Source organism: Perca fluviatilis, chromosome 16 (assembly GCF_010015445.1).
Source record: "Perca fluviatilis chromosome 16, GENO_Pfluv_1.0, whole genome shotgun sequence".
NCBI classification, from domain to species: Eukaryota; Metazoa; Chordata; class Actinopteri; order Perciformes; family Percidae; genus Perca; species Perca fluviatilis.
Genome location: NC_053127.1, coordinates 25894001 through 25918043, shown reverse-complemented (window position 1 = coordinate 25918043; position 24043 = coordinate 25894001). Strand labels below are relative to the sequence as shown.

Below are 24043 nucleotides of genomic sequence, written 5' to 3'. Positions count from 1 at the left end.
TGTTTAGTTGTTTCCGTACTGCCACATTCGAAGGCAGGTTAAAGAGCCAGCCGTCAGAGAGAGGTGGGGACTGGGGAGATGCCATAATGCAAAATAGTGTTACATAAATAGTTGTGTAATGAATGAAAAAGAGAGCTAAAGAGAGACGTTCAAACCCTGTCTCTTCCATCCCCTCCAAACAGCAGGGGGACGTATCGTTGGTTTTTGGAAACTTACCTCTTATCCCTTGTGTGGTCCTTCGGGTCCCAGTGACCCGAAGGACAACACAAGGATTATGTACTTCCCTTTACTTTGTTGAGAATTGCTCTCTAAACCCTGTTTCTTGTAAAGTAAGTAAGTAAAGTTTATTTCTAGAACACATTTAAACACAGTTTAAGCTGACCAAAATGCTGTACAAACAAGAACTAAGGTGCTGTATTAACCCTTGTTTAGAGAGCAATTCTCAACAAAGTAAAGGGAAGTACATAATCCTTGTGTTGTCCTTCGGGTCACTGGGACCCGAAGGACAACACAAGGGTTATGACAGGAGTAACCTGAAATCAGTGCTAGTGTCTACAACTTTCTTTCAAATGCCCAATGCCCTTTGTTTGCATTTAGATTATGTATTGTGCCTTAAAGGACGGAGGAAAAAGGGCTGAAGTAGGGTGTTTGATTGAGTGGGACTACGAGCATGCAGTAGATGGAATCCAAAAATCCCTAGTCTGACCTAAACAGACATGCAACATAACATAAATGGTAAAAGAAAGAAAAAAAACTGCCACACTGCAGCTGTACTTAAGTGTTTTACAATGTTTTTTTTATTTGAGGTTGAACTTTTTTAGTTGTTGATGTGCATTAGTCATTTGCTTGCACTTGTGTCTGTATGTGTGTGGTATGAATGTGTGAGCCTAATGAATTCCCCTTTTGGGGCGATAAAGGAAGCAATTTTCAGATATGCTATGCTTTGCTTTCACCGTTTAAAGAAGTATGATACTCCTTATAAGAGGCAAAGCATGGCTTTCGTGATCCTCTCTATGTGATTATATAATTCATAATTATGAAGACATTTAAACCCTGTCCAGTGAAAGTGTGATATGTGTCCACACACCATTATCCTTCTTATTAACCAGTGTCAAACACAATGGAAGCCAGGAAACAGAATACACAGGTAAGAAGGAACATTTTTAAGTGTGTTATGCAGGATTATTAAGCCAAATTATACCACGTTCAATGCCATATAAAAGCCCCAGGCAATTGCCTGCTTTGTTGTAAAGAAATTCAGCCAGTGCTCTCTCTCTTCTCTTCCATTGTGCTCTGTCATATTACATTTCCATCCCAGGGGAGGCCAATCTCTGACATCTCAGTGGATTACTGCTCCTCTTAAACCCCTCTGGAGGACACTCGACTCTGGGAGGAGGAGCAAGAGAAAACCCCAATCTACCCTTCTCTGCCCTCTTTCACCCCTCTTTGTCCCCAAGAAACACTGCCACTGTGTCTCCACGTCAAAATGAGTCATTAGTTCTGTCTGTGAATCAAACCGGCAGCAATGTTTCCAGATGGAGAAACAGGGAATAGTCTCTTGTTGTTATATTTGGTAGTAAAAATAAGAGGTTGCACAGAAATATAATAAACCCTGATATAAACAGGCAAACAGATACTGACATGGGAACTAAAATTGTATGCCTAGTTTTACAGCTGACCGGAAACTTGGCACAGCTACTGATTTTTTTGCCAGACACGTAGCTTTTTGTCCACATATAATGAGGTCACAAGGCTACAACTCGCTAATTTGAGTATGCTTACTTGACAGCCATGCTGCTGTCTCGTGCATCTTGACCACCCACTGACATAATAAAATTGCATATTGCCCTCCCATACACGCACATTAATGCTGTTTCTGTAGTACTTATTCACATCTGCATGGAAGTGCATTTGTTCTCTCACTTTTAACATTTAGTTTCCTATTTGTAATGTAATTATTATTATTGTATATTATCATTATTAAATTAATCAAATTTGAGTTAGGGCCCTATATTTTGACATATTTGATATTTGACAAGTTGGTATTTTGACAACATAATACATTTTTTTCTGAACCATGAATGAAAATACTCTTTGAATTAACCTTTTGTTAGTGTCAGTGTGCAGGGTTCTTTTTTTACTTTATAGGAGTTGCCTCCATATTAAGGTACGTGTTGCCATAAAATGTCAAATTAAGGGTTAGGGTTAGGGTTAGGGTAAGCTAAAATATATATATTTTTAAATGTATATTTATACCTAGAGGTCAATTATGGTACAACAGAATTACAATCTTTTCTAATAACATTTAAATGATATTTTTAATAAATATTAAATTCATCAGCCAACAATCCGAAACAATTCAATACATTTAAAAAAATAGGTGTCTGGTGAATGTAACTTGTGAATGCCTACCATAAAATGTTTTTTATTCAAAGAGTTAGTTGTGCCATCTCCGAAACACCTCCTGCTATCTAAATGAGATATGAGAATCTATGCATTATTTATTACATTTATGCTGTGTAATATCATTATTTTGGCTCAGTTATTTCATGTAAGGCACATGTAGCAGCAAAGTAACACAGAAGAGTGGCAGCATCAACACCACTGTGGTTGCCGCTGCCGTAAAAAAACACCAAAGAAGAAGAAGATAGTCAGAAAGACAGACCCTGATTGGTCGACACACTCAGCCCACTGAATTCAAGAAGTGAAAATGGCCGGTCTTAACTGCAAATTGATACCTCTCCATACAAAAATAGGACTCAATAACCGTTCAGTTGTGGATGTATCAATCTGGAGTTATTGAGCAAAGTCTGTGCAACGATACTGAAGTTCCAGGCTAGGTTACAAAGCTTCTGGAAGACCTAGAATCGCTCTTTGAAAGGCCCAGAGAAGCCCTTTTTGAAAGGCCCAGAGAAGCCCTCTTTGAAAGGCCCAGAGGTTAGCCTTCAGGCTAAACAAACAGAACCATGCTATCTTAAAGCGATGCCGAGATATCGGAGATTACATAATTTAGGTGATTTATGGATTCATCATCATGGATTTATTGTGACATTACAGAAACTGCAGTTGCAGGCTGGATGAAGAAACTTCTAAAACAGACTTGCGATCGCATGGAAGACCTCATTGACAGGCGCATTTATCTTCTAATAAAAAAAGTAAGTCTCTGCACTGTATTGATCTGGAGATATTGAATATTACATTCAACGTGTAATTTGCTGTCGTATATGACAGCGTTGACCTGGGGGTTTAATCACGGTTTATATACATGCATGTATGTAGGCTACTGTTGGCATAATTTAATCAGGAAATACAAACTGAAATTTGTTTTCAATATGTTATCAACAACACAGGAACTTGATTACTTGATGTTATAGCAGGAAATGCAAGTTGGAAAACTAAAAGAAGAACTTCATGTCGAAAATAAAGAAACAAAACAGTTAATCTGTGCTAGATTAAGACTATAATTACAGTATATTTGGTTTGCGAAAATTCCACTCTTTACCTCACCGGTGGTCAGTTTCACCTAGTGCAAGATAAAGATAAAAGTATTTGCATAACAGTATAACATCAGTTCCATAATAGTCTATGATCAGTACTTTTTTTTTTTAACCAAAACAAACAAAAAAGAGGTGAAATAAGAGCTATCTGCCTCTCTGTTGTTGAAATCAGAAAAGGGTTTATTGCCACAGTAAGATACAGTTAACATGGAATATGCCTTGGTGATTGGTGCATAAACAATAAATACAGAAACAAATATATACAAAATAACTGTTTAGCATAACAAAAAGGAGACTTAATGGGTTGATTGCAGCATGTTCAAGAAATATATAGTATGTGAAATGGGCAGGTGTATAGTCCAGGATGGAGGTTAATGCAGAGTGTAGTTACTAGTTTGGGGGGGGGGGGGTTCCACAAGGGTTCATTCCTCCATCGGGAGAAGCAGGATTTACCAATTAGTACTGGGTGTCACAGCAAGGATAGGACTTGTTGGTGCATTTCAGTGTGTAAAGCATCATCACAACACTGTCAGATTTAATTTACAGAAAAATTGACATTCATTTGTACACTAATTGTTAATAGAAACAGATCATAAACCAGAGCTAAATTGACTTGAGATTTTTAAAGTTCAAATCAACACTTTAAGTCTGCTTAGTTTGCCGTACCATCACGTTATTAGTGTTAGATTTGTAAAATAAATATTCATTAGCATCCTGTATATCAATTCACACTTCACTGTGCTGGAAAAAGAAGAACAGGGCTATTTGCACAGAACTTAAGTCTAAAAAAATCAGTGCATACAGCAGGCTGCCCTGGGAGAAAAGCACTGCAGTGGAAATGAGTTTGTCCTCTCTAAAACTGTCTCACACAGGGTGGACACAACATAATACATGCAGCCTGAAATATATTAAAACTTATAACTATTACCTTGGTATCATAATGTCCAGTTTTGCCAAAGTATGCCTTTTGAACAATTACAGAAATAGTATCTCTTTGCAGTCCGTCCTACATTTTAACATAAAGGAACCCTTCCTGAAGCTTTCTGTTTAAATGGCCTTGCCTTTTGCCTTATATAACATGTGATGCTCTGCAGAGTTGTCAAATGACAAGCATATGTTTTACTGGATTAAAAAAAACTATGAATCATTGGGGACACATTCATCTTACTGTGGTGCATAAATGCTAAAAAATGCAAATCAACACTGGTGGCCTTTTCAGGATAGTGTGTGTGTGTGTGGCATGCTTTCAGTTTGCACAGAGTAATTTAACATTGGTCTAGGGATGACAATGTGTGTCTGTCTATTGGTCAGTAGGTCGGTCCACCACTTTGGTCCAGACGCAAATTAGGCTATCTCAACAATACAGACGTGCTCTGTGTCAAAATGTTAGTTGCTGCACCTTTATTAAAGCTCTTACTATAGCTGTGCCCTCCAGATCTCATCTCTCTTACCAGATCCTGCCTCAGTTGAGCTTGAAGTTGGTTCATGTTCATATCATCCCCTTTGACTTTGTCTCAGTCTGTAGGGACTTGGCTTGGGAACCGAAGGGTCGCCGGTTCAAGTTCCCATAGGGACCAAGTACGGAATGTGTACCGGTAGCTGGAGAGGTGCCGGTTCCCCTCCTGGGCACTGCTGAGGTGCCCTTGAGCAAGGCACCGAACCCCCAACTGCTCGGGGTGCCTTCCCTGGGCAGCCCCCTCAGTGCATGTACAGTATAGGTCCTGTTTTTTCAATTTCCCTGGGGATAAAAAAAAAAAAGAAAGTGTCTTCTTCTTTTACTCTTTTTTTTTTTTTTTTTTTTTCAAACTTTATTTTTGACTTTTCCACCATCAAGAGATTGCCATTTCTTGTTTTGAGTGAAAAGTGTCAAAAACTACTGGCGATTTCTGTGAAATTTGGTACATACATCTATTCAGGATGATTTAATCACTTTGACTATCCGTTAATTTAGTTAAATTAGCTCTGTTTTTAACTCCTTTAGAAATGAAGGTCTTTTTGGCTTGCTGTATGTTCAGCATTCTTTACCAGCTTCTCGTTCACTTCAGTTCTCCACCATTTTCCTAAGCACAGGTAGTGTACAGCTTGTTTGAGCTTGTGAGCTGGCTGCTGCCCATGGCTTTTTATGCAGGGGCTGGTGAGAGCCGTTGGACCTCAACCAGACGGACCACTGAACCAAAATAATGAGCTGAAAGTGGCTGAGGGCTGCATAGGGCTGCAGACTGGGGTGTTACTTTTCGGTGGTGTTGGCAGTGCTAGTAATTCTTTCACCTTACAGGAAATCATTTGATTCAAAGCTAATATCAGCAATGTCACTTAATGGAGATTGAAGTTTTTCAGCTGGCAGGTTTTAGGTGTTAGGTCATACATACTGCCATAAAGAGCCAACAAACTTAATTAGTCACTGTGCAGCAAATGGAAATAATGTTTACAAGAAAATACTATATGAATGTGCTTTAAAAAAAAAAATGTTTAACATGCATACATATTATGTAGCTGTGTGTTGCACACATGCATGTAATGAAATGCTATGACATGAAGCACAAGTATCTCAGACAAAATAGGATCCCTTATGTAGTCGGTCCAAATGGATGTGTGACATACTGTACGCTGTGCTTGATTGAAAATGTAGAGGCTACACTGCAGACTTTGTAAGACAGTAAATGCAGATACAGTACAGGCCAAAAGTTTGGACACACCTTCTCATTCAATGCGTTTTCTTTATTTTCATGACTATTTACATTGTAGATTCTCACTGAAGGCATCAAAACTATGAATGAACACATATGGAATTATGTACTTAACAAAAAAGTGTGAAATAACTGAAAACATGTCTTATATTTTAGATTCTTCAAAGTAGCCACCCTTTGCTTTTTTGATAACTCTGCAAACCCTTGGTGTTCTCTCAATGAGCTTCATGAGGTTGTCACCTGAAATGGTTTTCACTTCACAGGAGTGCTTTGTCAGGGTTAATTAGTGGAATTTATTCCCTTATTAATAAAAAAGCAAAGGGTGGCTACTTTGAAGAATCTAAAATATAAGACATGTTTTCAGTTATTTCACACTTTTTTGTTAAGTACATAATTCCATATGTGTTCATTCATAGTTTTGATGCCTTCAGTGAGAATCTACAATGTAAATAGTCATGAAAATAAAAAGGAAACACATTGAATGAGAAGGTGTGTCCAAACTTTTGGCCTGTACTGTACATGCAGGTTTGAACTGATAAAATGTGTGGGTAAATAGAAACCAACACTTACAGTAGAGGGAAACATTCTACTTTAAAAACTGCTTAAGTTGCTTCTTTGCGCAATTCTTTAGACAATTGTGCACATCTTAAGTGCAGCAGGACAGAAGTTTCATGCCTGACTGGTGCTGAATCATATCTCCTGAGGCGTAACAGACATGTTAGTATTAATTAGGTTATTTCCACCAATATCTGCCCCCAGCTCAACCACCTTTCAAAAGAAGCAATACAACCATATTGTTGCTGTTATTACATGACTGAGACACAGTGAATTGTTCTTCTCTGGCACTATGTGAATTACACTGATACCTTTACAGCTATAGGGAGGGTTTGAACTGATGTTATTTATCTACTTGCCAAACCATTTTAAAATTGAAGTCTTTAATGTTCACATGCATGGATGACAAGTAGTTTCAGTCACTCTGAAAGATCATTTTTGATATGGAGCATAAGTGCAATATGTTGTCTGGCTTGTTTATGTTTTATTTTATAGACCCATTTGTCTTTGGCTCTAGAACTCAGTGCAGTGCTGTTGCTGCAATATTGTAGTAGTACCACTTTTCAAAATTGGCAAGTCCGTTGGCAGGGAACTCCAGGGTCTTAATGGATCTCCTAAGTCAAAATTTAGAGCTTTCTGCATAAGCAAGCATGAAAGTGTGGTCATCCCAGTTTATATGTTGTCTTTTCTGCACTACTAAGTTTCATGAAAATGCCTCTTTGAAACTAATATTGTAAGATCTATAAAAAGTAAGTACATTTTTGGCTCATGCAGAAAAGATTTGCTAGATTTATGATGCACAATTACTTACAACCAAGGGCGTAACTTTGGGTTCAGCATTGGGGGAGTTGACATCTCCACTTTTGAGCAAAATTGAAATTTTGAGCGTCAAACACTTTTCTGCATTCTGGTGAATTTTTCTGCAACAATTTGTGCCTTTTCTGCATCAAGTTATGGTGCAAATGTCTTTATTTATGTAAAGGAAATTCTAATAGATTTTTGGGGTGGGGGGTTGCACTGGCCAGTTTTGATTATTATTCCCCCTCTAAATTACACCTATGCTTACAACCATGCCAGGGTTTTCCCTACCATTATAAGGCTTATTTTGGGTGCCACCTAAGCCGAATGAATGCAACTAAATTACTTTTCTTAGATCTAATGATTGTAGTTTGTCCCCAGTGAACCTTTCTTTTTTAGTCTAAGTTTTGTCTAAGCTTTTTAAATGTTATGTATGTATTATTTGCTCTAGGTTTTCTAACGTTTTAGACTGATATGGTAACAAGAATGCTCCAAAATTACGTAAAATTGCATTTTTCTTATTGAAAAACTTATTCTTAGGGGAGGACCACTAAACACCCGCCAAATACGTGCACCTTATCTTTCACAAACCTTGGGAAACACTGCATAAACATACTACCGCCGTCTTTGGAATGATTTCTGACAGTACATGATAAATAATAAATAATTTAGTTTTAACTCTTTACATAAGGCCCTTCAGAACAACTGCACGGCACAATCAAAAATGTTATCTTATGTTTAGAGAGTACTGCACCAATTTAGCGTCACATTCCTTTAGCATTGTCAGTCTCACTATGGACAGTCAAAACAAAAAGGTTAAAAATCGATGCAGGAGAACCAGTAATATCTTCCTTTATTATTCCCCGTATTCTTCTTCCTTTGCAAAATCTTTTGCCTATAGTACCCACAATGCAACTCGACCTCCAACAAATCAGTCAGAGATACAAGTGTGTGGTTATAGTGCATTCCATTTACCTCGGAAGCCAAAGCTGGGAATGACGCGTGACACCCGAGTTGAATACGTTCCATAACAAGTCGGATTTTCATTGTTTTCATTAGCTTTAGCCAGGTTAGCCATTGTTAGCAATGCCAGTTTATAACAATGCATTATGCTGTTTTTTGCATACACAAACAGCGTAACAACATGTCAACAGATAGAAGTTGGACAGGACTGTGTACACAACTGATTTAGTGAGACCCAAATAAGACAGAAGTGCTAATAACTATGTTACTACAGCTTTAACAACTGTTGATACACGGAGCAGCCATGTTGGATTTTTGGCTCGGGGTACTCCGTGGTTCTCTTAATACATCCATGGTGGTTGCCCGATTTCCGAGCTCGGAAATCTGGGGTCAGGGGGCGTGTTTCCGACTTTGACCTCGGAAAATCCGATTTACGAGTAGCAGAGATGAGGAGCGGCCTACAGAGGTCTGGTATGCTCACTTCTTTCTAACTCCATGCCCCAAATATCTTTAATTTTCAAACTTGTAGTTCTCAGACCCAGCCGACACTATATTTTTCAGACCTCACACAGCTTTCTCTGCAGCTGTGTATGCATGCATACATTGTTATATTTCTAGATAAAAAGAGCCCTCACTCACTTACACCTACAGTAGTTAAATGTACCTTGGTGGCAGATCTGCTACCTGCATGTGGCTACAATGCTGTCACATCTGCTGTGGACCCACTTTTCCCTCTAGTACCATTGTTGCCGGAATTTCATTTTCAGTATTTCCTCTAGGAGGCATTTTAATTAAAGCATCTAAGTATTTTATGATCAAAAAAGTAATATCAGAATATTTTCTTAGCTCACTGCTCAAATAAACTATTTATACATTCCTAATGAGGTTTTATCCAAAATTCTCTAAATCTCATGCTCCCCTTGCATTAATAATTTATGACAGCTTCAGTAAAACCATGCACAAGGTTTTGTTTCATGTTGCTGTAGTTTGCCTACATGTGCCTGTGTCCATGAGTGTGTTCATGGGTTTGTGCATGTGCACATGGACATTTGGATTGTGACTCACGCTTCATTGCAGCCTTTCGTCATGTCATTGTTTTACTCAGAAACCTTTTATGAACTTCAGATTGTTTGGGGATTTGGAGACCATCAGCACAATTGGCGAAGGCATAATGAATGTTTCTCTATTTAGTAGCTAGTTCGCATTTGTGAAAAGGTTTAGATGCACTGAAGCTGTACATCTCAGCCAAAAAAGTGTCTTTATTTCATTCATTAAGTGTACTAAGGGAAGTTTAGCATTCAGATATAAACAACGCTCTGGACAAATTTACACAAACAGTCAGTAAATTCAGATTTATTTTTGCATTTCCAAATAATTCCATTCAAAAACTTGTTTCATACTGTACATTTAGTCTTGGGTTGCTTTCACACCTAGGTCGTTTGGTCCGTTTAAAACGAACCCTGGAGCGTTTGGTCGGGTAGTCCGGTTCATTTGGGCTCAAGTGAAAGCTCATCCGAATCAAACAAACAAACTCTGGTCCGCTTGAAAACGGGGGTCTCGGTTCGCTCAAGTGAACTACAGTTCGGTTCACTTTAGGTGAGAACGCGATCCGACCCAAATACAGAAAGTGGACCAAAAACAATGCATTTACTAGCCTGCAATTTCAACCTTGCACACAATTTACGGACTTGTATATGATTTAAGGGATGATAACTTTCAGATCCATAAGCTGTTCTGACCACACATCGCTGGTCGTCTGTGTGACAACACATCATCGTCTCTCTCCATCCCTCGCTGTCTGTCAGCTGCTCACATTGTTTGCCTTCTTCTAAAATATTACAAACACTAAAGCAGAACCAGAAAACCCAAGACATTATAAATTTGGTGTTGTTCCATTTTTTTCAGAGACCAGAAGTGTCGGCGAGTTTCGGATATTCTGTCCAATAAACAAGCGACCGTTACGATTGCGTGACATATTTGTTTACAGTGTTTGATGCGGTTGACAAAGTGCAGTGTGAAAGCAAACCGAACCAAATGAAAAATGCTAAAATGTTGCAACTTCACCCCCAAATTGCACCAAGTCCACCGAACTATAGGTGTGAAAGCGCCCTTAGGAGAAGCAGATAAGGGGGGGCTATTGAAGAGGAAATGTAACATCAACTGGAACTCACAGTGCATTAATCATAACATTGCATAACAGAATATCAAATGTAAAATTAGATAAAGAAATATGTGGCTGTGGTTAGCCCTACATTTTAAGCAGGCGTGTTGAAAACAAAATAACATTAACTCTCAAATGCAAAATAAAGAATTCCTAATGGATGATACTAGCTGACAGTCACAAAGATCACGGGCAATTTTGAGTACAAAATCATGTTCATCAGCCTCAACAATGTGCAGGAGAGTGGAACTCTACTGGGTATGATCCTAATTCAGAGTAACCTCTCTATGAGTAGGAAGGGGATAGTAAGAGTCCTCTGCAAAGGATTCTGCTGGTCACTTGTAACACAGGCAATTGGCTACTAAACAGCACACAGGCATTGTTGAGAGGTCTACACTTTCTGGATTTTCCTGGGCGGCCATTTGAACAGGGTCTTACACAGCTTTTTGCTTCTCACCTTTGACTTTGTTAAGCTCTTAATGATGACATTTCTGAGCAGGCTGAAGTTCAGGGGCTGGGATAGGTGCAAGGAGAAAGCCTGATTTCCTCTTGCTGAATGGTTCAGAACCTCCAAGAAGCGTCGTTCTTGCTGCCTGAAGTCATACTCCACACTGGATAGACAGATATGCAGCCCTAAATTACTAAATCCCCCACCAAAACACAGATGTGAAATGACAAAAGAATATGTCACATTCAGCTCTTGCTAGGGAATGTTTAGGTTTTGTCGGATCTGCATTACCAGATTATTTTTCAATTATGCATCAAGCTTTTGTAGCTACACTTCACTTTGTGGTACTCATGTGGGAAGCTCTGCACTTGTCAGAGTTCAAAGTGGTTGATTGGTTCAGGCAGGAAGACATTACCCGGCAGCCTATCCTTTTTTTTTTTTTTTTCTGAAGGTGCACACATCTTGTTCATATTTCCTTATCTTCCACTTGGCCTTCAAGGACCCCATGCCAACACACACCAGTCAGCAAATCAACTTACGTAACATCTTTTTGTCATGCAAAAGCGGTTTTGAAAATAAGTAGATCAAGACGAATGTTTTGAACATTTCAAGATAAAGACCGTTTTAGGTTTTGCTTTGTAGAGCATGAGGCATTTTTTTCTCTCCAAAAGTTGATGAGAAGACTTGGATTTCTTAGCCTCCTTTCAAATACAGTGTTTCTGGGACAATTGTTTTTTATTTTTCCATTGTGTCCAACTGATGCAACATTTCAACTAATGGGTGCAAACGGAGATCAAAGTTGGAATATTAGAGCTAACCACTATTGCACGATAAGTCTTCATACACTACAGCTTAAATGGAATTGGTATAAATATTAAAATCATGTCATTATCTTTCTTTAATTAAATGAAAATGACTGGTTTTTACCTTTAAATTTAAATTGCTTCAAATAGCTGCAGGATGTGAAAACATATAAATGCCAAACGTCTCATTTTAAGATAACGCTATTTTAGATAAATTCTCCCACAGCTCTCCTGATCTGTTTAAATATATTTCTATATGACATGAAATTACCTTGTATGCAAATTAACAATGCTAACATGACTCCAGTAAAGTGATCATTATAAATCTTTACGAATCTATGCAGCAGGCTGCTTGGGCACAACTTCCTCTTTACTAGTTTGGATTTTAGAGAGTGCATCTCTGTCTCCATAAATCTGCTGTGTGAATAGATTGAGTCACATACAGTCAGTGCTTAAATTTGACATTTGGTCCAAAAGATTTATGATTTGTTCAGAGAGGAATATGTATCTCCCTATGTATTCTGGGCGAGAAACAAATGAGCAGTACAGAGCTTTTCATTTAGTAAGCTGCCCATACAGTAAGTCATTAATTTTCAGTGAAGTGAAGTGGACAGGCTGGCAAAGATCTGCTTGGCAACTGATATGGCAAATGGGCGCAACCTTATTGAGTTGTGTGTCTCAAGCACAAGAGAAACTTAAAATAAAACCTATATTTTAAAATATCCCTGCATGGTCCCACTGCTGTCCGTTCATCAAATGTTAAATAGAGTGAATTCATTGAAATCCATGTTATGTTACATTTATTTTTTGTCTCAGTAATGTAGCACTCATTCTGTAGCAGTTCATAATAAGTCTATTATACGTAGTGTCGTTCTAAAATATTGATTTAGTTGTAATTGCTTTCTTAATATCCTTTTGAAGATATCTCACGTCTCAATATCTCAAACCCCAGACACATTTTTCATTTTATCTAAATGACGGCTTCCTGCTCCAGCCTATAATCAACACAAAGCAGTAACACAAAGCGATACCATACTATATTTATGATATTCTGAAACCATAGTTTTCTATTCTCGGCAAGAGCTGAATTCTGGAGCTGCTCTGATCACTTATCAGTTCAAACACTGCATGCAGGCAAAATTGGCAATTTCACTATTATCTCACCTGTAGACAATACAAGCAGTCTTCTGGCACGTTGAGCAGTTTTTGAGGTCCTGTCCAGTTTTGTAGAATCGCCGACTGCGATAAAAGAAAGTAAACCAAATTGGATAGAGTAAATAAGGGCTTCCAAAACTCTCATCCTTTCAAATTCACAATTTAATATGCACTCCACTTATGCTCTTTGTCTGATTTTCATTCAGACTGCTGTTGGCAGAGATGGGCTGTATAACATGCATTGTGTCAGACATCAGATGGTTATTAGGAGTTGGTTATTCTGAAACATGACCTCGGAGGCAGTCACAACTTATTAGCACACTGCAGTAGATGAGAATGATTGACAGAGACACATTGCCAGAAGGCAGTTTTAATTCCTGTTATTTGTCCCAGAAGAGTTATACGGCTTAATAAATCTCACCGAGAAGTGCCCTCTTGAAATGCCCAAGTAGGTTTCTGTCACAGTCAGCCACACAACCACGGACCTTTTTGAAAATTTGTAACAATGTTAAGGCTTCACATCATCACACTATGATCCCTGATTTATGGCATATGTATATTGGTCACAGAGCCAGCTTCATTACATTTTATCAGTATGTTTGCCTGTAAAAGGTATTTGTGCAACTTGTCATATCATAGTGTATGTAATAAATGGTACAATTTGTTTCTTGTTAAGGCTTTATTTCCCATGTGGATATTGGTTCAATGTCAGCAGAAAGTCAATGTTCTACAAAGCGGCACTTGACAATTTGCTGCGTCTAAATGAACTCTAGGACCAAATGTCTTGCAAATTATTTTTTAAAACAATTTTGCCATTTACAAATTACATTGGGAGGAAAACAATTTTTCACAATGAATCAGGATGACAGGACGACCACATATCTGACAAACATGCACTGCCATAATCTGTCACTTTGTTATTTTACAAACAAATAGGGGTGGAAAATAAAACTGATCTGTGCTATATTGGTTATTTAAAAACATATGTCTACCTTTTAAGAGTGTCTTCAGGTGCAAACTATAAGTATTTAAAGAGCCTGGTTTTCTCTAAATGTAAATGGTTTGTTATTGCCATCACAGTAGCCCACTCAATTATGGCTGCATAATCATAAAGATATAATTACACACACACAAGCAAAAGTTTTTTTTTATATGTAAATCACTGCAGTTTGCCAAATAGTTGAAAAGTTCACGAGTGGTTTCAGTTATTGCAAGTGACGAGTGACTGGAACGTCAAAGATCAGCACTGCAGGACAGCTTTTAAAGTAATGATGTAGGCCAGATTCTGGCAAACCGCTATACCTGTATTGGACTGAATATAGTTTATATTAATAGTTCATTCATATCAGACCCTGCAGGTTTTGTATTATGGTTAAACAATAAGGTAAATGTTTAAGACGCATCTTGGAATAATTCAGTTGTGAGTCTATAAGTAACACAAGTAAAACACTACACTAGAGGAATCATTTCACCTGCCCTACCGCACTTACACATGCATATACACACACACACACTCTAACATCCTCTTACCCGCTGCTGGGAGAGTGGCACGTCTCCAGGTCATGGATAATGTTAAGCAGAGTAGTGATCCTGTCCTTGTTTGCTGCCAGGCTGGCCTCCACACTCTCGAGCCTCTGCTGTAGGGCTGCTGATTTGCAGCACTGTGGGGAAGGAGGCAGCAACAGGGCTGCAGCAGCTGGGTGGGAGTGAGCCAGGCTGGTGTCCTCTGGGCACGGCAGAGGGGGAGCAGGGCTAAACTTTGAATCCAGTTTGACAATTGCCTCTGCCTCGCAGGATTGGAGTCGGGCAAGGGATGCCAAGTGCATTGTTGATGATGGCAGTATGGAATTACATTCAGGGCCTGTGTGCGTACAAGGCAATCCCTCGCTGTTAAAAGGGACTGTTGTAGTGAATGAAAGCTCTGGACTTGTGTGTGCTTGTGGTAGTGATGAAGTATCTGAATCAGAATTTTGGTGGACTGAAAGTTTGATTTTGGGGTGTGCACCAGTGTTTTCCAGTGATGAAATAGTGGGCTCACAGTTTGTTTGTGCTTTGGCAGAGGGTGTTGAATAATTGGGAAGTGTCTGTTTATCTGCATTGGATTTCAGCTTAATATTGGCATGCCTGACTGATACACCCAAAGCAAACTGTTCTGTATTTGAATCTGTCTCCTGGGCTGTTTTTACTGATGGGCATGTAGCACAGTGTCCCTCATGTTGTGTTTCTGTGTACCCTTGATAATGTGCGAGCCTTTGTTGTTCTGTGTTTATGCAACCCTGCGGACAAGAGCTGCTTGACTTAATTAGGGAAATGTAATTCTGAAGGTTGGTGACCTGGGACAGATTTGAATTTTCATGGTCATTCGACTCATGCACAGCTAATTCATTGATTAGATTACCACTGGATTTGTTTTTATCAGTATGTGATTCAGTACTGGGAATAATGGTTGGTTGAGGATAGTGGGTGCTCGCATCACTGCCTCTGTTATGATTTTTTGACACATTTAGCGGCTCAGATAATGAAACTGGAGTTGTTGTGGAGTTTTCCTGATTAAAAACATTGCAAACACCCGATTCATTACCGGTTTGAGTTCTGCTGTCTGTTTCTTGTGTGTGATCAGATTGATTTACTCGAGGCGCCTTATTATGACTAAGATCTTTGTTGTGTTGTGTTGTGTCTGCTGATTGAAGTGAAGTTGTACCTGATGCACAGACATTACTTTGGTTTCCTGTCAATGTAGATAAAGAGGTGGAGGCTGTGGGGGGTGCATTTCTCTGATTGATTGAGGAGTACCTGAGGGCTTTATTTTTGTATAGAGTGCTGCTGTATGTTGATGTGTGACTGGGAGCTGCACTTGAAGGCAACCTAGCTCTTGAGTCTAGGGGTTTCACTGAACTTGGTGTTGCGTTTAGAGATGCTGTAGAAACACGAAGTGTCGGTTCAGAATTTGAGGAGTTCCGTTGAATTTGGTGAATTTGTGGAGCCACAAATTTATGTTTAGTGCTGGTATGCGTAGTTTGATCTGAATTAGATTTATGATTCAAAGTGCTATGTTGGATAACAGTGCTGAGAAGTCGATGTGGTGTAGTTGGGCGTGGTGTGGGGAATCCAGCTGAGTCCATTACTGTGTCAATTAAAGATGCTTTGCCTGGTGATTTGCTGTCGATAGTTGAGGATGCCGTTATTGGTGGTGTGTGACCTGGATCACGTGAGGTATGTGGTGGACTTGCAGATGTAAGCTGTGCAGTTGTTTCCGGTTTATGAATGGGGTCTAATGCATTGGCTGTCAGTGATGCGATGGGAGATTTAGGTGTCATTTGTGGCCTATCAGTTGTATTTATTGCTATGTTTACTCGCGCTGCGTGCGTTTCATGTTGAGCATTTGCAACTTTAGCGAGTATATTTTTAGTAGACATCGGTGCAGTGTTAAAGGTTGTAGTGCGTGTGTTGGCAATGAATGTGTGTGAAGGTGACGACAGAGCATTTTCAGGTGTAGCGTGTATAGCCACACATACATTTAGTGGGACATTATGTTGCGACGAGTTGTGTTGTGATATTTTTAAGTGCTTAGGATAAGTGTGTGAATGTGGGTTGTTTGGTTTAGTAGCTGTGGCCATCTGTGGAGTCAACATGAGACTCGTCGGTCGGGGGATCTTACTGTCCTGTGATGGTTTCGCGAACGATTTTATACTGGCATCCTCTTGTCGTGTTTCAATAGTTGCTTTAGTGACAGTGATGGTTTTAGCATGTAGGATAGTTGTGGGTTGAGGGGATGTTGCATCACTGGCAGCGTGTGACTGTGACAAAGTGACCAAATTGTCCCTAGAGTGCACTGGGCATGATGGGTGTGGTGTTTTTCCGTACTTTAGTTCTTCACTAAAATATAAAAGTTGTGGATTATTGTGTGTCCTTTTGTCTATGTTTGTGATGCTCTCTGAGATTTCATGATGGCTTGGCTTAAGGTTTTTCTCGATAAGGGGCATCTGGACATGTGTGGTAGTCGAGAGCGCGGTCAACTTAAATGGTTTCTCTCCAAGACAATCATCAGTAGTAGAGCTTTTCTCCCCCAAAGTCACAAGTCCGGTGGTTGTAGACTGTCTGCCACCGCAATGGCTGCATATTTTTTGTGGCATACCGAAAGGTCGGGCAGCAGATAACAGCAGCGTCTTCCCACACCGCTCTGCATAATGACCTTGCAGTCTGGTTTGGTCTCTTACATGAGAGTTTGCATTTTTAACAGGCTCTGCTTCATCGTTATGAACGCTAATTCCACCTATCGCCTCAGAATCAACCACGCTGCCATTGGTGTAGCGGGCAGCAGATTTCAATTTTGGCCTGACATTGGTTATATTCCCTGCAAAGTGTGGGTTGGTCTTGATTGCCCTCGCATAGCAATAAGTCCCACAACTGTTCCTCTGACTGAAGGCCACATCCTTAGAGGCCTCACCTCCAAGTGCTTTGAAAGTCACTTCCTTTTTTGTTCTGGATTCCCCACTTTTCTGTTTTAAAATAGCCCTTTTCTCCTTGTCACTCTTTGTTAAAAGTGATATATCCTTGTACTCCGTTTCCTTGGTAATATAGCTGTTGGATGTTTGAGTAATGATATTTGATGGCGTCGAGAGCGTATCAGTTAGCTGTCCACCGTGCTGGGCGGATGGTCTGCTTATCCCTGGGGACGTCTGAACACCAACGCTGCACTGAGGTCCCCAAGTCTGCAGCAGGACTCCTCCGGTTCTGTCCCCTCCTGTTGTCCTCCAACCACGCACTCCAAACAGGGCAGGGACACCTAAAACTGGAACCGGAGTTGTCAGGTCAGCCGCTCGTCTCCCCATCCCTTGTCTGGCTGACTCAAAAGTCTGATTATTCGAGAGAGCGGCAGTGTTTCCGCACCATTACATCCGTCTAAAAGTAAGAGAGGAACAAGTTTACAGTGAGAGGCATTTGCGATGGTGCTGTGAAAGAAATCCATGAGTAAGCAGGACAAGTTGAATCAATGCACAGAGCTAGAAATGAGACAAGGAACTGCTTCAATGCTGCAGAAATGAAGGATAACGGCTGTAGGCTTGTCAAAAATCAATTGCAGATTTGAGATAAGACGGAAAGAATTACGCTCTCACTTTTAAACTTTCCTGACATAGTGTGGCTGGATAAGAAATAGGAATGGTAATCTGTTAATGCTGATAATAAGGGGAGGCTGTGTTTTCTGTATTGTATTAGCATTTCAAACATAGTGCACAGATCCCCTCTCAATTTCTGACAGCACAAAGAATAATTTATTGTGGAATAAAATTCAAAAGCTAGCTCCTGTGAACTCTCTCTCATTGAAATGTTTGTCATAGCAATCAGCTTCCACTCTGTTGTCCTCCAGATTCAGCTCACCTTGGAAAGAGGCCATAATGTTTATTATTATATGTACACTGATACTATAGACTTCATTAAGCTTTGTGTGCATTCAACTGGGACACCCTTTTACAGAGGTGGTGTTGTGTGTGTGTGTCCATGCCACCCATGGATTCACAAGTGCCAATATTGTGTGTGCAAGAGGTCATTTTAATGATTTACGCAACAACAGTTCGGTAGTCGACGACAGGGCGACGATGTGTGTATTTTTGCATATGGACAGCTTATTATACACTAAAAATACAGTGTGAATGTGTGTTTGTGTTCGCAAGCATTGATTTATGACAAGAATGTCATGCAAACCCATTATGACAAGGTTCCCCTCACTCCTTTATCCTCTTCATCCTCATCAACAGCCTTCATTCAGGGTTGTTAAAATTGCAAAAAAAAAAAAAACTCTACCTGTAGGGACTGCTATTTTGGTTGTCGTGTCATCTAATGTTACTTAAGCTCAGTCAAGTGACCTATGTCTGTTGTACCGTCTCACGCTAAGTGATAACTGTCCTGCCCTGTTAATACACCATTAAATTCCCCTTTGTGGGGGAAAAATATACATGCTCTTGACGTGCCACACACTTTTTAAATGATCAGGACAAAGGAAAAGGGCTGTTCTGGCTTCAGTACAATTGCTACCTAATGTGTTTTTGTGATTCTGTTTAGCCGGCATACCTTAGCGTTTGCTTGATCCTGCTGCAAGATGTCTTGTTTTCTTGAGTCCAAATGTCAGGAGCTAGTTTTCTGCTTTCAGTTTTCTGTCCTCATAGATCCTCAAGGTTTGTAGTGACTTTGTCTTCATATTTCAAATCCCTTGGTGGTAGAATTCAAACTCAGGGGAGTCTGCAGACAGTCAGTTCTGCAAAGCAGCGCTGGTTAATGAGCCCTCTTTTCTAATGCTCAGATTTTGAACTAATCTACCTTTTATTGATCAGGCATGAAGCCAAGCTGTGTCCTCAATGTATCCCCATCTTCACTTGTTTTGGTCCTGCTGCTCCATGCTCACTCCATAATCACAACACAGCAGTATGTTACAGTATACTGCTGCCCTCCAACACTCTCTGTCCTACTATGTCTTGCCTTTTTTTCCCCCTCCTCCTCTCTCTCTTTTTCGCTCTCTCTCTCTCTCTTTCCCTTACATTCCGTCTCCCTCTCCCTCTCCCTCTCTCTTATTTGTCCCACTATCCTCCTTCCCAGCATTCATGTATCCTGATCTACAGCTGGGTGGAGAAAGAAAAAGAGAGCAAGGGAGAGAGGGAGAGAGGAAGTGACTTGCATCAGTGGGGTAGGGACCGTGTGTAAATTACCATGCAAGTTAAAAAGCAGGGACATGCACTACAACAATTGTACAACAAATGTAAATGTAAACAAAGCTGTAGCAGTTTGAGGAGGCAATGGAAGAGAATAACTCTAACCTAACTCTGTGCTGTATTTTTAAACATGAACAATTACAGTATCTCAATACTATCACTGCTATCAGGACATATTCATTTCAGTCTAATAGTGTTACATATTGTTTTACATTGTGACTGCTGTCTTACCTTTGGGTATACAGTCAGAGGCTTGTGTCTGTTATAAGATTATAAATTTTGTACATTTAGAAATTCAATTTCTTTGACCGGTTTGATGTCAAGCCAAACACTGGGCCGGTGTTCTGAATTTTACCACTAGGTGTCGCACTTGTCTCAGCCTCTCCTGAGTGAGACTAATGAGAAAGTTCATAATGAGAGTGTAGCGACTTCAGTCAACATGGTGGCGGTAATACACCTCTAAACCAGGACTTTTTACCTGCTGTGAGCTCATAATAACCTCTTTGGTTAGCTGTTTACACTTTGCCTTATCTTTTTCAGCTCACCTCTTTCCTCGGCTTGAAATTACAAAATGTTTCCATATCGGCCGATCAGTTTTAGTATTCTTTGAGACTTACTCTGATATATATCTTGTCACCCCTAAAAACACATGAACTTTCTAGTAAACAAACAGAACATCTGCTGTGATCTCCTCATCGCGCCGCTTGACTCAGCAATGAAGTGCTGTCAGAAAGTGTCAGCCCGTCAGTTAGTTTGTTTATAAACATACATTATGTTAATGACATTGTCATATTGCTTATTACCAGTGTAAAGCAAGCTACTTGGAAAGTGTAAGAGCTAAGCTACCAGTTACTCCACATTAAGTGAAGCTATACACTGAAGCTAACATAGTAAATAAATGTAGCAAGCGAAGCTACAGCGAAAAAGTAGTTTACTAATGTTACATTAGAGCTCATTTTTTTATGCATCCATGTACACGCCTTGTCCGTGTTTTGCGGTGTCATCAGTGATCCTCAGCAGTTTTATTTCACAGCGCAGCAGAAAGCTCCGCTGTGCTAGAGCTTCAGAATGCTTGGGGAAATGTATGTTAGCTTGTGTGGACGCTTCCAAACTACTTGGTCAATAAAAGAGCTAAGCTACTAAGAAACTATTTGATTCAGAAACGGCAACGCTATTGAGAAGGAGTTAGTAATACTACTGCTCAACACTGCAATACAAGATTTAGCGCCGTGACAGCGGCACAGGTGGCTAATGTAGGCTACTTTTTAATTTGCCACAAGGTGTCACATTGACAAATGCAGGTTTAACCGGTTAGCATGAAATCAAACCGGTTTGGCCTCGTCCAGCACACAGATGAAACCGGAAATTGACCAAACTCTAACAAATATTAGGCTTGTTCGAGATGAGCCAGCCCTGTGCAGAATCGATCACCGGCGAACACCGCCATAATGCATGCCGCTTAGATTTGTGTCTTACTTGATCTAGACTTGTTCTGATGTCACGCACACGTGGGCAACGATAACCTCACGAGATCAAGGCGGACGCAGTTTTTAGAGTCAGGTGCTGCAGTTGCTCTCTACCGACTGAAAGCCCCAGGGCATCATGGGAAACGCCTAGCTCTTAGCTGATCTAATAGCTGATTGGTTCAGAATTGATTATTGTATAAACTTGTTATTGTTTTTAAATTGGAGAGACTTTAATTGCTATTTGTCTAATTTGAAGGCTTATTCTGTTAACAGAACACATGTTGTGTGACTGAAAGTGACGTTTAGTAGTCACAGAGAGACTAAATCCGTTCAGATTACAGATCATCTACAGTCTCTTGTATATTAACAGCAACAGATTGCCTGCAGAGCATTTTAACAGCTACTCTGTCATAATACAAACAACTGGAGACTGCGTACAAGCTGATATATGGGTCTGATAACTTTTAATTGAATCAGAATCCAACCAAACAGGATGTGAGTGTTTCTGTGACTTCCTGTTCAGACTGAAGGCTCCTTAATATGGCTGTAACCTGTCCGACTTGACCAAAGATTTTTGTCACCGTCCCCTGCTGCTGCCACCACCTGCTCCCCTCCACTTTACAGGCGAGGCACAACTCCTCTCGAACGAGCCTAGTGTTTTGGGGTTTGTTTGATACATTTTGCTGTACATTAAGCACTTTCTAACAATGATTAAAGTAAACAATATTGCAACTAATAGAAAAAAGGGATACATAAACAGAGAGCTAAATAGGCAACATGCCCTTAAAGGGCAACTAATATAAAATTAAAATATGGTACCTAAACATCTCAATCCAAAGTAATTACCAGCAAAGGGATGTGTAAAGAATTTCCTTTCACACAGTTTTTTTATCAAAAATAAATGTAGTGCTCAAAATCAAGTGACTCAAGGCTAATACACTATGCTCTGGATTAGAGAGATCAGCAGTAAAAGTACATCCCTATACCAAACTGTCCCACGGTGAGCTCTGTTACATTGAATTCTTCTTCTGTACTTTAATAGCAAACAATAGCGGAGTCTATTTGGGAACTTTTGTAAAAATAATTAATGCAACATCAGCGAAAGTCATTTTAAACTTTATGATCAAAAGCCCAATTCTTTACTCACTTTGAAATCCCCCACAAAGCCACCGAATGAAAAGATATAGCCTACATGTAAATGTGTGGATTTATTAAACCCATGAATCAATATTATAGCCTATGTTTGGAATTAGCCTGCCTCAAATTAAAGAGATTAGAATAGCCAATGTAAAAACCAACCACTTATGACAGTTTAATGTAATGTTAACACATAAAGCCAAGTAGTTTCTTAAGTTTGATAATTAGGCTTGCTATGCCATATTTATGTTTCATCTCAAACAATGCTAACTTAGCATTAAAAAAAACGTGTCATAATTTACCGAATTTACAGTCCTAAACATTCATAAAGACTCCTTCATGTTCATGACATGTCATGTCATGGTTTCGACGATGTCATCTCAGTCTTAAGCACACTCCTTCAAGTAAAGCGTTACCGAGAAGGGTATAAATGTCAGTAAAAAAAATTCTCACTTCAGACTCTTCCTCATTGGACCTGTAGTCCATGAAGATTGGTGATAGGTACTGTATCATTAGTTAATGACAATGGGATGATAATGAGTGGCTCTAGTTCAGGTGAAGTTAAGGGCTAATTAAGGGCCACTAGGAAGTTGTTTTGAATATAATCAACCAGTAGATAAATGAGGAAGGCAGAAATTGTCGGTACATAAATGTAGGATGAGCTGTCTCATACGGGCACACTGATGCATGTTCATGTATCACATTGACTACCGTTGCTTGACATTTTAAGACAGCCTTGGCTTCAAATTTGCTCTTTATTAAAACCATGTTGAAACCCTTGACATTTTCTTTTGTTTTGCAATGGCAAGACATTACAGTCAAAGCAAGTACGCTTGCAATTTTACATCTAGATCTACCATCTAGATTAGTAATGGAGTGGCGTCTGCCCTGAGCAGCAGCAAGATAAATCTTCCCATGGAGTCCAGAAACTGGTGGTGGCGGTAGCAGTCAATGATTCGGATGAGGCTGATGGAGCTGATGAGGTTTATGGTGCTGATGGATCTGCGAAGACTGGTGCTGATGGGGAGATGGAGGGCTGCTTTGCTATTTGCAAAGATTTGCACTGAAATGATAGCTGACAGCAACTGAGGGGAACAAATTGAACAGCTGTAAACATCGTGCACGCATAACAGCATCAATGTGTATTAAGGCAGAGTGTGATTCATATTTAAACAGAGGCAGCAGTAGGCTGATATGGCTAACAATGAAGGTGTGTCAGATGGTGTGACCAGCTAATTTCATGATTGACAGTCCCTGACAGGGACAAAAAGGAAATAATAAGTGAGCATGCATGAGAGAAGTGAATGGCAGGATGCCTGAGAAACAAAACTACAGGCCTAAGCATGCAAAAGGATAGTCTTCCTGACTGACCTTATGCCATAGCTACATGTGCCAATTAGGATTTAGCAACATTTGAATACAATATGCTGACAGTTGTGGAGTTGTTTGCAGGCAACTGTCAATCAAATATTATCAAACCAAATCCACACAGTCCTGATAAAGCAGACTTACTCATTTTGACTTAACAAAGGTTGGTTTCATTATTATTAGGACAGGATTCATGAGGCAGAAAGAAAGAACGAAAGGGGGAAAAAGTCCACACAGAGGTGTGAGTGATTTAACAACAAGCTGCGTCTCTGTCTCCCGGAGGGAAAGTAGTCCTGGTCAG

General features: G+C 39.8%; 1 protein-coding gene across 3 annotated transcripts in view; it reads right to left on the bottom strand.

The window, feature by feature from the left end:
- Positions 1–19581, bottom strand: part of hrh2b (histamine receptor H2b) — a 30766-nt gene extending 11185 nt beyond the window's left edge. For 2 of the 3 annotated variants that reach the window (XM_039826422.1, XM_039826421.1), the window contains exons 1-3: positions 19137–19581; positions 14598–17969; positions 13077–13151 (exon numbers count right to left, since the gene is read on the bottom strand). Coding sequence is in view for 2 of the 3 variants with exons in the window: in XM_039826421.1 (XP_039682355.1) it covers positions 13077–13151; positions 14598–17899 (3377 nt within the window). In the remaining variant the exon portion in view is untranslated. Of the gene's footprint in view, positions 1–9833; positions 11273–13076; positions 13152–14597; positions 17970–19136 lie in introns of those variants that run through there. The other variant, XM_039826420.1, reaches the window with a different exon arrangement.
- Positions 19582–24043: the final 4462 nt, after the last annotated feature.